At 39.2% G+C, this 14,095-nt stretch overlaps 1 protein-coding gene across 1 annotated transcript in view; it reads right to left on the bottom strand.

The window, feature by feature from the left end:
* The window catches only part of LOC136710407 (uncharacterized), a 19,824-nt gene extending 8,567 nt beyond the window's left edge, over positions 1-11,257 (bottom strand). Inside the window, exons 1-2 of the mRNA XM_066685910.1 lie at positions 11,149-11,257; positions 5,348-5,376 (exon numbers count right to left, since the gene is read on the bottom strand). Of these exons, the coding sequence (XP_066542007.1) occupies positions 5,348-5,376; positions 11,149-11,257 (138 nt within the window). The remainder of the gene's footprint in view (positions 1-5,347; positions 5,377-11,148) is intronic.
* Between the last annotated feature and the right edge of the window lie 2,838 nt (positions 11,258-14,095).

A 14,095-nucleotide genomic window follows, 5' to 3' on the forward strand; every position in this document is an offset into this window, starting at 1 on the left:
AGCCTATCATTTCTTAATTAGCGCTCACAAACAAACAGGGCTCTAAATGTCACCGTAGGCAGCAGTGATTGCATTAGCTCGGGGGCTAACGGACAGAGCACATAGGAGAGCAGCACAGGCCTGATTATGAAGGGCAGGCTTGGCGTCGCCATTAATTACAATGACTTTTAGTCGATCTGCTTTGATTATGCCACTCGTAATTGTGCGAGCCGGGTCATAAGACCAAAAAAAGATGGGACGCCTTTGCTCCCATTGCAGATGCTTGGAAGGATTAGCATGGAGTCAACACCAACGAAAGGGCAATGTAATTAAAGAGAAGGGGGAGAATGGCCTCTGGACTGCAGCTCTGACATGGGAGCCTCACACCAAGACAGTGCTCTCTGCCTCTTTGAATGAAGAGCTTAACGACAGCATTATTAAAGCATGAATAAATAAAGACTATAGGCTCTCAAGGGACACACAGGTACAGAGGAAAAAGCCTGTGGTCACACTGTTAGCCTGTCTCCTTATGCAGTCATTGGTTCACAAATCCATGCTCACTTCTGTCTATCTACCTATGTGTCTGTGCATAGTTGCCTTATAAATGAATAGGTCACAGTTTTATTATTATTATTTTATAATCTTTAAAAGAAAACTTTTTAACACTTTTTGGATTCAGCGCCTGTTCCTTTAAATAAGAATGAGCCATAGTTCACTTAAGAGTGAGAGCTCAGGTGTGAGGCCTAAACAGCAGAAGTTCTGATATGCCCTTGGTTCTCATTCTAATCCTTTCTTAGTGTGTCTGTTAAACTCGTATTTGGATTCTCACTTAATGTTCAGGATTGTAATCAAAACCAGATTTTTAGGGAAAAGGCATATGGAGTTTCTTAAATAACAGAGAGAGAACTCCCAATGTTAAAAAGCACAAATTGAGATGAGGATATTGTTCTATTCCTGCTCCATAGGTGGGTAATATTGGATTTGTTTGCTGTCTCAGATTACTTGAGGTGGAAATATCCCCAAATTCAATAGAGCACTAACTGTATTAAAGTAAACAGACCAAAAGTACTACAAAACTAAACACAACTCAAGTTACAAATGAGTTTCTGTGGTAGGTCAAACAGTGAGTAAAACCTTTAGACAAACAGCAGTTCCCCACAATTGTAGACTTTTTTTTTAAAGCTGTGATTGGAGAGACTAAGACGAGTGGGTGGGACAGTTCTAAATCTCTAAAAGAGGCAGCACATCATGAGTACAACTCATTTTGTCCCATGTTTTCTGACTTAGGAAGGCCAAAACAAACTGACTGGGTGCTTTGTTTAACAGTTTGAGGGTTGGTAGGCTCCAGATTCCCTAAGCAATGTGGTAATGCATGACAAAAGTGATTTTCTCATAATATGTTAAGTTTATTTTGAAAATTATATCTGCACTGAGGGGATAAGCCATATGTGAACACCTACTCATCCAACATCTATTCTGAAATTAAGAGCATTGATAAGAAATCTGTCCCCCCAGGTTCTACTCTTCTAAGAAGGCTTTAGACTAGATACTGAAACATTTCTGTGGTGGAGTACTTGATGGCTTTGAGCCCCTCCAATTCATCTTAAAGGTATTGGATGGAGCTCTAACACTACTGATCACGCATTCCCAGTGCTCCACAGCTCATTGCTGAGGGAGTTTATTCCCCTCTCTCTCTCTGATCCTACTACACATAAGAGTAATTTCTGCAGCATATAGTCAGGACAGTCTCCAAACAAAACACCACTTTGGCAGCACAAACACATGAGTCAGCTCTGAGGCTGTTTTAAGGGGGAAGGTTGAGTGCCACTGATATGTGCTGGATACCTTCTCCTCCTGCCAGGTGAGAGGGATGAGTGTGTCAGACTGAGGGAGTGCTCACATTAGACTTGACTCACAGGACCAGCTCTTGGTACAGCACTGCCAAATAAGCCCATACAGATTTTACGTCTCAATATGCTGCTCCAGGCCTGGGCATACTTGATTCCTAAGGTTTAGCAAGGTCAGCTCTACTTAAAACTGCAGTGTGAAAGGGCTGGATAGGTTGAATTAGTGACATCACAAATACAGTGGACTGAAGACTAAGCTGTTAGACTAAGCTGTTAGACTAAGCAAATAGATCTAATAAAGAATAGACGGCTCTCTTCGGGTTTACCCATATAAAATATGTTTCTTTCCTGTTATTCCAGTCTTTCTTTTTAAATATCTGTGTATAAACACACTATGTGAGAGTTTAGCAGCTAAACTGTCCTGATTTCAAAATGTGCAGGCCACAGTTTCATAAGCAGACACTACATGGCTGACATTCTGGGAGCAATTCCTCCAATTATGAGCCTTGAAGCTCCTCCGTAACTCCATAGCTGCATCCATCAACACCAATCCCTCACGGTCAATCATTAAAGACAAGAAGTAGAAAAAGAATAGGTGAAATCAATAATAATTATTTCTCATTCATAGCTGATTGAAATGAGCTGAGCATGTCTGTTGAACGTGTGTATTCTACTCTTTTTCCTTCATGCCATCTTTGTGATCGGAATTTGAAGAGGATCTATTACATTTGTATTTGTTGCTAAGTTGTGTTTAGTCTTGCACTGAGTCAAAAATGATATTTGTCTGGAGGCAAGCATTTAAATGAATGATTTATTTATAAGTGCCTCTTGGATTTTGGACAGATGTGGAAAAACTCAGCTGTAATGCCTCTTTGCCACACATGGGTCCGGGTTCTCACAGGCATTACTGTAACTTTACAGCACCCTTATTCCCAGTACTTTTTCTTTTACATTGAAAGATGCCTGTACAGTAAAAAAAAAAAGGACACTTAATTTACGTATTTATTTATTCATTTTTTTTAACACCAAATGGTTGCATCTATGGTACATACAGATATAAAATTTGAGTACATATTACCCATATCTCTGGATGTAGATTATTTATTTTCATGCAACCATTTGATGTAAAAAAAAATGGTATTCAAAGAGTTTTTCAGTTTTTCAATGTAGTTCATTTTAAATCCCTCCTTGGCCTTACCCTATGTAACATATTTTTCTCTATACCACATGTTGTATGCAGTAGAAAAAAAGTTGCTGGCATTTTAGTTACCAAGGACATTCGTGAATTGCACTGTAGAAGTTACAGTAATTGTTCTGTAAACCTATAGCTTAAAAATCACAGTGATCTTTGTGAACACAGAATATGTTGTAAATTCCTGTAAACAATGTATATGCAAAAGATTGTATGCTCTCCGTATCATAAATGAATTCATATACATTAAGGTGCCCCCTTTGTCTACCCAGATGTTCAACTGTGAAGACACAATTTGTAAGTTATGATCTCTACAGAACAGCATCAAATGAAGAGGGATGCTCTGGCGAAGCTGCACACGAGTCTGGGGTTCACCAAGCCCAATATCAAACATCAGCTAGAGGGTATAAAGCACCCAAGCTCTGAGCTGTGAAGAGATGGACCTGCATAATTTAAATCCAACATCCAACATTTTGTCATTTGATATTAAAACAATTGAAAGAATGTTTCAAGTCGGAAAAGCCAAAGGTTTTGGGTAGGTAATAGCCCCAAGCTCAACACATTCGCACGAATGCTCTTTAACATGGTTATAGTGAGACCTTTTTGGCATGGTGGCACCAAATGAGCCTGCACTAATCAGAAGCTCTTGTGCCTTTCCTTGTAACATTATACACTTCATTTCATAATTTGTAAAGCCGTTAGTCAAGAAATACGGCAGCGTTTTGCAACAAAATCTCTCGCTGTCATCTGTATCGCATGCTTGATTACCAAGGACAATAATTTGAATGCATTTCCCTGTACTTAGGATAGAACAAAAAGCCAATTAGAATGCAGTCATAATAGATATATTGCTTCAGTATAATTGCTATAACTAGACTCACAATTACTACTATTTAAAAAGCTAAAATATTGCATAGAAATAAATAAGGAACATTAAAAAATTTAATTCAGTACGCTTCCTTTTGCAATGAGGAACCTTGAGGCCTGAGTATACTTTCAGTGAAGGTATATCTTATAGTGTAGAATTCGTCCATTCATTCTTTCATTATCTGTAACCGCTTCTCCAGCTCTGGGTTTCTGTGGGTCTGGAATCTATCCAGTCCATCAAGGCACAACACACTTACAGATTCACTTACTAGGTCATACCTATGGACACTTTTGCATGGCCAGTCCACCTATTAATAGGCTTTTGGACTGTATAAGGAAACTGGAGTATCCAGAGGAAACCCACATAGAAACGGTGAGAACACAGAAAACTCCTAGTCGTCCGAGGTGGGGCCTGGAGATGAGTGACAGTGACAACACCTTTCACACCACTATGCCACTCCCATTGGTTATAGTAATAAATTATAATAAATAGAATTGCAGGCGGCACGGTGGCGCAGCAGGTAGTGTCGCAGTCACACAGCTCCAGAGACCTGGAGGTTGTGGGTTCGATTCCCACTCCAGGTGGCTGTCTGTGAGGAGTTGGTGTGTTCTCCCCGTGTCCGCGTGGGTTTCCTCCGGGTGCTCCGGTTTCCTCCCACGGTCCAAAAACACACGGTGGATTGGTGACTCCAAAGTGTCCATAGGTGTGGGTGTGTGAGTGAATGTGTGTGTGTGTGTCTGTGTTGCCCTGTGAAGGACTGGCGCCCCCTCCAGGGTGTATTCCCCACCTTGCGCCCAATGATTCCAGGTAGGCTCTGCGACCCTGAATTGGATAAGCGGTTACAGATAATGAATGAATGAAATAGAATTGCAAATACACAATAATACTCTTCAATGTCTGAAAAAAGGGTTCCAGTACTGATTTGTTTTCGTTTGAGCTCTTGGTAGACAGTGACACAAGGTTTCCCATTAATTAGGCCTTAAAGAAAAGAATGCCTTACACAAACTTACAAGCTTAACTTCCAAAATAATAATTCATAGAGTAATGAACAAATAACATTTTGGCTGACAATGAGTGGATGATTTATTTTTCTCTGATTCCTCTGGGAGTCCTAGATCGAGTTCTGAAATCTAACCAGGTTTCAGCTGTTAGAAATATAAAATAGCCATAATGATATGCCAATAAAACTGCAATATACAAGTTAAATGCAGATATACTTACTGAAAACGCAGCCTTCTGAAAGGCCTCCCTCTTTTTGACTACCACTCCTCCCCATGTCGTGTCTGTATGCTTTAGCCTTTTTTTACATTTATTTGTAGAAAACTTTGTCAAACTGAGAGAGTCCATTTTGACTGGCATTTCTCAGTGCTGCTTGCCAGCTTGCTGCCTGCAATTATCATAGCTACTCTGCCTATAGAAGCCTGCTTTTACCACCACTAATAGGCCCTACTCATCACTTACCTGCTGCTTGTACCTGCTGCGATCATAGACTGAGGGAGCCCATTTTTACCCCTGCAGCTCAGTGCTACTCATCTGACTGGCTACTCTCACTACTGCTGCCTGTGCAGTTTCATATCCCTTGTACTACTGTTGTGTTTTTTCTATTTGAATTTTGGTGTTCTTTGTTCTGTGTACTAATTTTGTAAGCACTTTGAGTTCTTGAAAAGCACTATATAAATCTGACTCGCAATTATTTCCTAAATGGAGGCCTAGCTCTGATGGTCTAAAACAGACAAAACAGTAGTGCTGAGCTTTGACTAAGATTCAGCCCTCAGATTCTACAGAAAATAAAAGGAAATGTTAAGATTAAGAAATGACATTCAGGGAGATCATCAAACAGATGGCAGAAATGACTGGGAATTATCTTTGAAGAGTGAGGAGCAGAGACAACTGAGAGGGCAGTACAGTGAGTCTAGAATATTCTCTAACACAGCTGTCATTTTCGAATCATTAGCTGCTGATTTCATGAAAAGCATTCTGACGGCATAGTGATGGGACTCCAGCTAAGCCGTCATTCTGATGAAACTTTGAAATGCAATGTTTCAAATGTTAATCCTCACTGTTCTTTCTTTCAGTGTTTAACTGACATCTCGGTATGAAAGAAGGAAAGACACCTGGATTGCAACAATGCCCATTGTAATGAAAAAGTTGTTTGTGGGTTTTTTTTTATTATTTTTTTTTAATAATTCAGGATTGACTTAAGGCAGGTCAAAAAGGTCAGCTGAATCAATATGATATTAACAGTTGTCTCTGTCAGTAACTTGCCTGAAACCATTCTACAAGAATGGGTCAAAATGCCAGGCATCAGTAACTGCTTCATCAATGTTTCTAGAGACATTTGTCTGATTTAAACAATTTAAGGTGCCCATCATGAAGCCACTTTAAAAAGCAGTAGTTTTTGGACTGGTGTTTTTAAAATATACTCACGTCAGTGTCAGCGGTGCCTGGTTCATCTGTAGAAATGCATTAAGCCAGTAGGAAATAGGAGTGTGGTCAGCATAATGATGCGTACAGTGATCCAGGAGGAGCCCTGTCTGGAAACTTTTGACATTTCACGACTCCTGCTGAAAATGCAAATCACCAGTCGGAGATCTAGAAATGTAGCTAAAGCTCATCCTTGATTTCAGAGTCGCTGCTGTGTTCCATTATGCAAATTAAATTCAACCGCATGATGTTAATTGAGACTCATGGAATACTGTTTAGCCTTGAATTTATTAACAATATATTTTTTGTGGATAAAGTACATCATTTATATGAAAGTGCAAAACAGAGTGTGGGACAAATTAACAGAAGTGTTTTAAATTTTTGCAAAATAAACATGCATTCTCTCTCTCTCTCTCTCTCTCTCTCTCTCTCTCTCTCTCTCTCTCTCTCTGTCTCCATGAATCAAAGATGTATTCCTACACTCCTACATACACAATCCTATAAAAACCGCAGTATGAATATAAAAGAAAAAAGTAACAACACAAATACATCATTCATATCAGTATTTGTGGGTGGTGTATGAATTATGCGACATATATTCAGTCTGTATGCCAATATAAATTAACATGCATTAGCATGTATTCTTTATATTCAATATTCAATTTATATTACATTGTATATTCACAAATGAATATGTATTTTTATTCTATTATCAATCTACAATATATTATCAATCTACCCAAGTCTAAAAGTATTGGATGGAGCTTTATACCTCCAGCAGATAAAGTTCCAATCCTCCACAGCTCAGTGCTGGGGGGCTTTATGCACTTCGTGTTCGACATTGACTGATGCATAGCTACTACAGAGTGTATTGTGTTTCTCCATACTTTAATATAAAAATTATACAAACTGTGCAATTTAATGGGGACATATTCCACCAGTTTTCCACAAGTTAATACATTTCCCTTGGGTCAATCATATGTTTGTAACATGTGTTAGTCAAAATCCCACAAGGATCAAACAACACAGCACAGTTCTCCCCTGTCTTAAGCCAACATGTCTTTTAAAGTTTATAAAAAGGAGAACATTATAAACAGACTGGATATATGACACCATGGCTATATTCATATTACTAGACTTAAGAGACTCTAATCAGGTTTTCTGCTTTAATGTGACTCAGATCTGATCTTTTTAGGGCTGTGTGGACATGTCAAATCTGACTCTATCAAATCAGATTGGAGTCACAGTCATATGTATTCCTAGATCCTACATTTATCCGATTAAGAAATGACTGGGGATAATACACTGCACAAATCCTGCTGCTTAAATGAACCAAACATGTCCTAACAACTGTACTCATGTTATCTAGGAGAGGAAACAAACAAGGAAGTCAGCACAGCATCTACATACTGCAGAGGGAGTGGAGGTGGGTAGAATAAAAACAGCCATTCAGCAGTGGACACAACGTAGGTGCTGCATTATTCCTGCGGAATGGAATATTACAAGACATTTTAAATTAAGACTATTATGGCCTACTGTGTTTTTTCTGCTACAGATAATACTGGTTGTTTAAGTACACATGCATCTACTACTATGTAATATCTTGTAGTTTCCCATGGTTTGCCCGTTTTGTAGCATTACCAGTTTTTCTGTATCTACTTTCCATGTTAATTTTTTATTAAATTTACACTGACTGTTGACAAGCCTCATTCAGATTTGAATTGATGAGATGATTACAACAGAGACTATGTACAAAGTCGGGTCGGAAATTCAATCGTGTTTGATATGCTGCAACTTCTCTGAAAAGCGATCTAGAGGAAAAAATCCTTCACACTCTGCCTGACTTTCCCTCTGACTGTCAACTCTGAGAGCACCAGAGTCTGCAGACTAGAGCAGACTAGCACAGACCCGGTTTGACTGGTTAAAATTGAGCTACTAGTTTCAGCGCCTGCACTTTTAAATGAGAATAAGCCATAGCTCAGTTCTATGTGAGAGCCCAGGCGTAAGGAGAAAATCTTTGGTAATTATACATTTCGACTTCATGCATTTGTTCTGTGTTCTTGTATTTAATCACGACTTTTATTTCTCAGCACTTGTTGTGTTTGATTTACTACACAAATTTCACAGTTTGTGAGTTGGTAGGCTCCAGAAACACAAAGTAATGTACACATGCACTGAAAATGGTGTCTATTAGCATATGCTATATATGCTTTATCTTTAGTTACTTCAGTTTATAACCTATTTTTAAGTATATTCTCATCCCATAACTGGTATACAGAAGTAACAGATTACCAGCTTGCCATTTATCTCCTGTATGAATGATATATCAATGTAAAATAAGCATAATATTCTTAAGGATATGAAGTGTTTGCACTGGTTTGAGGGTGGAGATCTGGAACTGTGGGGCATTAAATTTTAGCTGTGGTCGAAAACAAGGAGCTGAGGTCACAAAGGATGGGTGTTGTTACCATAACGATTAACGAGGTCCTGTAATTGAAGCTGGGAATGGAGTGAATCATTGCGTGTTTGTTATTCTCGCTTGGCGAGGACTAATTTGAGTGTAAAAGGCAATTAGCTGGGTGTGTGTATGTGTGTCTGTGTGTGCATGTGTGTGTGTGGAGCAGAGACAGAAAGAAAAAGTGGTGGTGAACGCCTAAGACAGGGTCTTTCAACCACGCTTTGAATATGCCTACCATAAGCATAAATAGTATTTTTTTTTAAATAATAAAAAAATATCTTTCACGCTCAGTGTGTGGGTTTGAAATGTGAGTAAACTCCCTGAAAATTTTATCACTCCCTTTATTGTCTACAGTCTCTTTCCCTCTCTCTGTCTCTCGCACTGTTTCATCCACACCACACCACACTACTCCAACCCCCTACATCCCCTTCCAGCCTGTGCTGTGACTGGATTCTAAGCTGCTCTCTCAGTTGTAAATGGCTGGCAGGATTGCATTAAAGGCCTTGCTCTGCTGGTGTGGGTTATCATATTATCCGCAGATACCCTTACAGCCCTTACAGCACCCACTGCTGCAGTGTCAGACCCTTATTACATGAAGGTCCATCCGAATCCCCGCCTTACACCGATCCGTGAAATCCAATCCAGCCCAAGTCCATTTGCAGCATTTTATTATCATTGACCAATGACTTACTATCGCCGTTGACAGGTTTCATCTGGGTGCATTACAGTGAAAAAAATCCAGTGTGCAGCCTTAACTTTATTGATTATGGTTTGCGGTGTGAAGGCCTTAATGCTGTAGGTGCACATTTCTAAGTCTTGCGGTCACTTTTTGCTAGAATTACCCCTTTCTTCTACTGAGCTACTCTCTATAAAATAAAACACTAAAAGGGTGCTTGCTGTGATATGGATAGTCTCACAGGGCCAGACATGATCTTGTAATGACATGTACACGTCTGGGGACAAGGCATTAAACATTTGGACTTGGATATTTGCTGCAAACAAGAATACAACCCCCCCACTCCTTGTGTTTTCCAACCTCCAGTACAGTTCAGTTCCACTCAGTAAGGACTTGGGTTAATGAGCTGATCAGCTGGAGCAGGGGTGCTGGAAAGAACACTGGATTTAGGACCCCATGATCCTGGAACTGTGTTGATCAGTTGTTTACGTCCAAACTTATGCCCTACTACGAACATTTCGGAGTCAGAACTAAGCTTCATTGGACAAGTATTTTGCACATACTAGCCCTGTGTCCGAAATGGCTCTCTATTCACTATTCCCTATATTATTCACTATATAGTGCACTATTATAGGGAACTGAATTCAGGAGGGTAGTGAATGATTTCGAACACTAACTAATGTGGATTTTCACCAAACAATGCAGTGGATTATGGGTAATATGATATCTGCTAGTGTACATGGGTTGTACACTACTCTTTGCAATGCACTGTGAGATTGTTTGAGTGTACTGAAAATTGTCCATTATGTTTTTGGATACTATTACAAAATGGCAGAACCCAAAATAGTGCACTGTAAAGTACATAGCACAGTTTCTGACACAGCGTAGGAATGTGTCTTTGGTTGCAGAGTAGCTCACAGTGCAAATGAACAGATAATAGACATTTCACAAAGCAGTAACTCAGACACCCCAACATGAGTTCTATCACACAAACATACACATCTCTAAACATGTAGGCGTGCATACATTGTGCAAGATATATGGGTATTTATAGTTCAAATTACAGCAGTCAGATAAGAGGTGGATCAACACAGTAAAATAAAATATGAGTTGGGATATTTCAGCAGTGATTTTCTCTGCATGCTTCCTGATTCTGGAGGTGTGAAGGTCTACCGGACTGTGAATAAAATGGCTGTGTAGAACTGTACAAGCAGCTGCTGAAGCAGGATAAACTTCTGGGAATTACATTCTTTCCTGAGTCTTAGTGATGGTTTTGACGTTGGAGTCACATTTAGGTCCTAAGAACTTGAAGGATTCCATTGCCATCACTGCTTTGCTGAGGACGGTATGGTGTATGATCTAATATTCAAATATTAGAAAACTTGTTGATTCAAAGCACAGGCCACTGGCTTCTATTATAATTGTAGCCTAAATATTCAGATCTTCTATTTTTATTATATGAATAATGGGACTTATGTTTGTCCATACCAGCTGCAGGTGTAGCCAAATAGAGTTTTAAAGCCTATATTATTATTCGAAATATCCAGTCATTGAAAAGTTCTTCAGGGAAGGAAAGCTGGTTCTTGAATGGCATGGCTCCAAAAAATCCCTTTTGGCACCTTTTCATTTTTAAGAGTGTTCAGTGTGCTGGACCAGCTCAGTCGCTCCTGTCTCCTCTGTGTCTTTGGGCTTCTGTTTAATTACGTCTGTGCCAGCCGCTGGCATAAAAGGAGACTGCAGGCAGTAATTGGATTATGGTGACTTTGGGAAGTGCTTGGAAGAAGATTCCCAGGTCGGGAATGAAGGCAGCCATCGGGATAATTGATGAAGAAGGAGTCTGATCAAAACTGTCCAGGAACCCTTGGGCAACTGCAATCCTCCAAAGTGACACGTGGACATGCGTTCTCTCCACATGCCTCCGGACAGGAGATTAAATGAGCATCTAACAGTTTTTTTTAGCAGACATTGTAGGGGGAAATGTTATCAGCATTCAACTTAGCAGCTGAATTTTTATTATTTCACCTCTCAAATGGTTCATTAAGGTTCTCTATAGTCTACAGAACAAATAATGCAACACAGAAGTTATTTTTTAGGGTTGAGCTGTGGCTGTTGTTCAGTACTTAATTGCTTCAAATTTATAATCTCCAGGTCACAGGTTTCTAAACCTTTGTGGTGTATCAAAGAAAATAAATTAAACACCAGACGTGCAGTTTCAAAATGCTTTATTGCGGTTATAGGGCCAACTCAACTGTACCTTTGCTTAAAACTTTATTTGGGTAAACATCTTTGTGGTCAAAACAATTCTAATTAAATAATTCTTGTATAAGTAGAAGTGTTGATACTTGCGTAAGTACTGAAATGTCAGGGGAGGTCTACTCCTGGACTTACCTGGTGAGCAACATCTGGTGAGGAGAAACTTCAACAAGGTGAAATTAAAATAGCCTACAAGGAACACCTAAAGTCAGCTCTCTTTGGTTGTTTCCATTCAGATGCTAAGTTCTCTTCACTGTCTAAAAATACTCCAGATGCTTCTGCCATGAGCAGAGAAACTCTAGAATTCCAGACTGAGACAATTTATTATTTTATTTTTTTTTACTCATTTACAGACACTGGGGCTTCGTAACCACAATAGACAGGTTTCCAGTACGCAAACAGACTGGAGAGCTTGTATGGTGAGGAAGCATTCTGTGAATTTTATAAAAATTATTATTATTTTTTTTAAATAAATAGAAGTTTTATTTACAACCGTGAACATCACCTTTAACTGAGGGAATGACTTGCTCCCTGCAGAACCCAAATATGCAATACCATCATCTACTAGTCAGAATAGTTATATGACATGATCTTGCTCTGCATCATATACCATGGTTCATATACCACCTCTGGTGAGTTGATGGCTGTCTCTGTCTCTGTGGTTGAGCAAATAAACTAGTACTACCCTATAATAACACTAACAGGAATAACAGGAACTGGAGTGGAATGCCTTAAAACAACAAGTGTTTGTACAAATTGGACATTTTATTTACACATATACACTTTTTTAATCCTTTTGGTTTAGACTCTTTAAAAAAAGGGTTATTTCTGTGATGCCAGAGAAGAACCACTTTGATTACACTGTTGCTAATAATTTTTTAATTGTTTTAGAACCTTTACATCAAGAGAAGGTTTCTTCACACTCACACATCTCTTTAACAAACAGAGTGGCATCGCTCAAAGAACCCTTTGTAGCAACTTTATTTTTAAAAGACTAAAATAAAGGCTGAAATTCCAGAGTCATTGGTGACCAGTTATAAAGCAGCACACAACAAAACAGAATGATATTGAGCACAATAAAGTAATTAATAGCTATATATACAATAATTAATGCAGCTGTTTTAACACAATGATTATGGAGTATCTTTCATGTTTAAAAACACTAAAAACTATTTAGGTCTAAATGTAAAGCTCAAGTAGCATTTATGCCTTTTGCAAAGACAACAAAGAAAAACAAAGTATCTTTGTTACTACCGGTTTAGAGAGCTGTTTTGCAATACAGTGCAAATGCACTTACCTATCTCATGTTAACTGAAACATTAATGATAGGCATGTTAGGTAAGTGCTTGCCCTAAGACACCTATGCGGATCAACCATAAAATTAAAACCATGGATAAGAGTTGTAAATAACATTGATTTACTCCTTACAATGCCACCTGTCAAGGATTGGGATCTATAAAGCAGCAACTGAAAAGTCAGTTCTTGAAGTTAATGTGTTGGAAGCGGGAAAATGGGCGAACGTAAATGTCACTTTGACAAGGGCCCATTTGTTATGGCTAAATGCCTGAGTCAGGGCATCTGGGCAAGTGATGTGTTCCCTGTATGCTGTTAGTAGTTAGTTAGTTAGTACCTACAAAAGACAAAACATTGTTCAGGAAAGTTTGGAACATGACAAGAATACATGGAGTTGACATGGTCCCATTAACTGGAGGATATTTTTATTAATTTTGTGGGCAAGTCTTCAGTGCCATCATCTGCAACTTGATTTAAAACTGTTCTAAACTCCTGATTGCCTACAACAGGGTGCAAAACATACACTCCATATACTTTGGATGCTGTGTCAAACCACATTCTTTTTTGAGTAGTATACAGACGCTATTGTTTTCCAACAAGTTCAAGTGATGGGGAGGGTACCCCTGGAACCGTATCTGCACACGGCTCAGAAATCTGTGGAACGTTCCTGATTGCACTCTGGGTTTGAAAAAAAATTATACAAAGAAAAAGTAGACTGGCTGTAGGTGAAGCATGGCCTGCCTTTGTTGTGTGTATTTTCTTTTGCTTTGCAAAAGTGGACAAGGGATAACAAGTGGTCATGGAAACAGGAGTTAATGAATGACTTGATTGACGCACAGCAAGAGTGCACCGCATACCCTCTGGACATAATTAGGCCAAATGGTCTAATGAGCTGTTGATGCAAGTGTAGGTGTTTGTGGGTGAGTATATCCATGTGTGTGTGTGTGGGGGGAGGGGGTGCTTGTATGGGAGTCACATATGTGGCCAGTTTGTCATCTTGCATCCTCATGATTTTGCAGCTATTTTTCGGCCCCTAGAGACACACTCCCGCTGAAAACGATAAGCCCAATTAAACTCCCTCTGTGTACATTTGTGGCCTATAAAG

The sequence above is a fragment of the Hoplias malabaricus genome, chromosome 1 (genome assembly GCF_029633855.1).
Source record: "Hoplias malabaricus isolate fHopMal1 chromosome 1, fHopMal1.hap1, whole genome shotgun sequence".
NCBI lineage: Eukaryota > Metazoa > Chordata > Actinopteri > Characiformes > Erythrinidae > Hoplias > Hoplias malabaricus.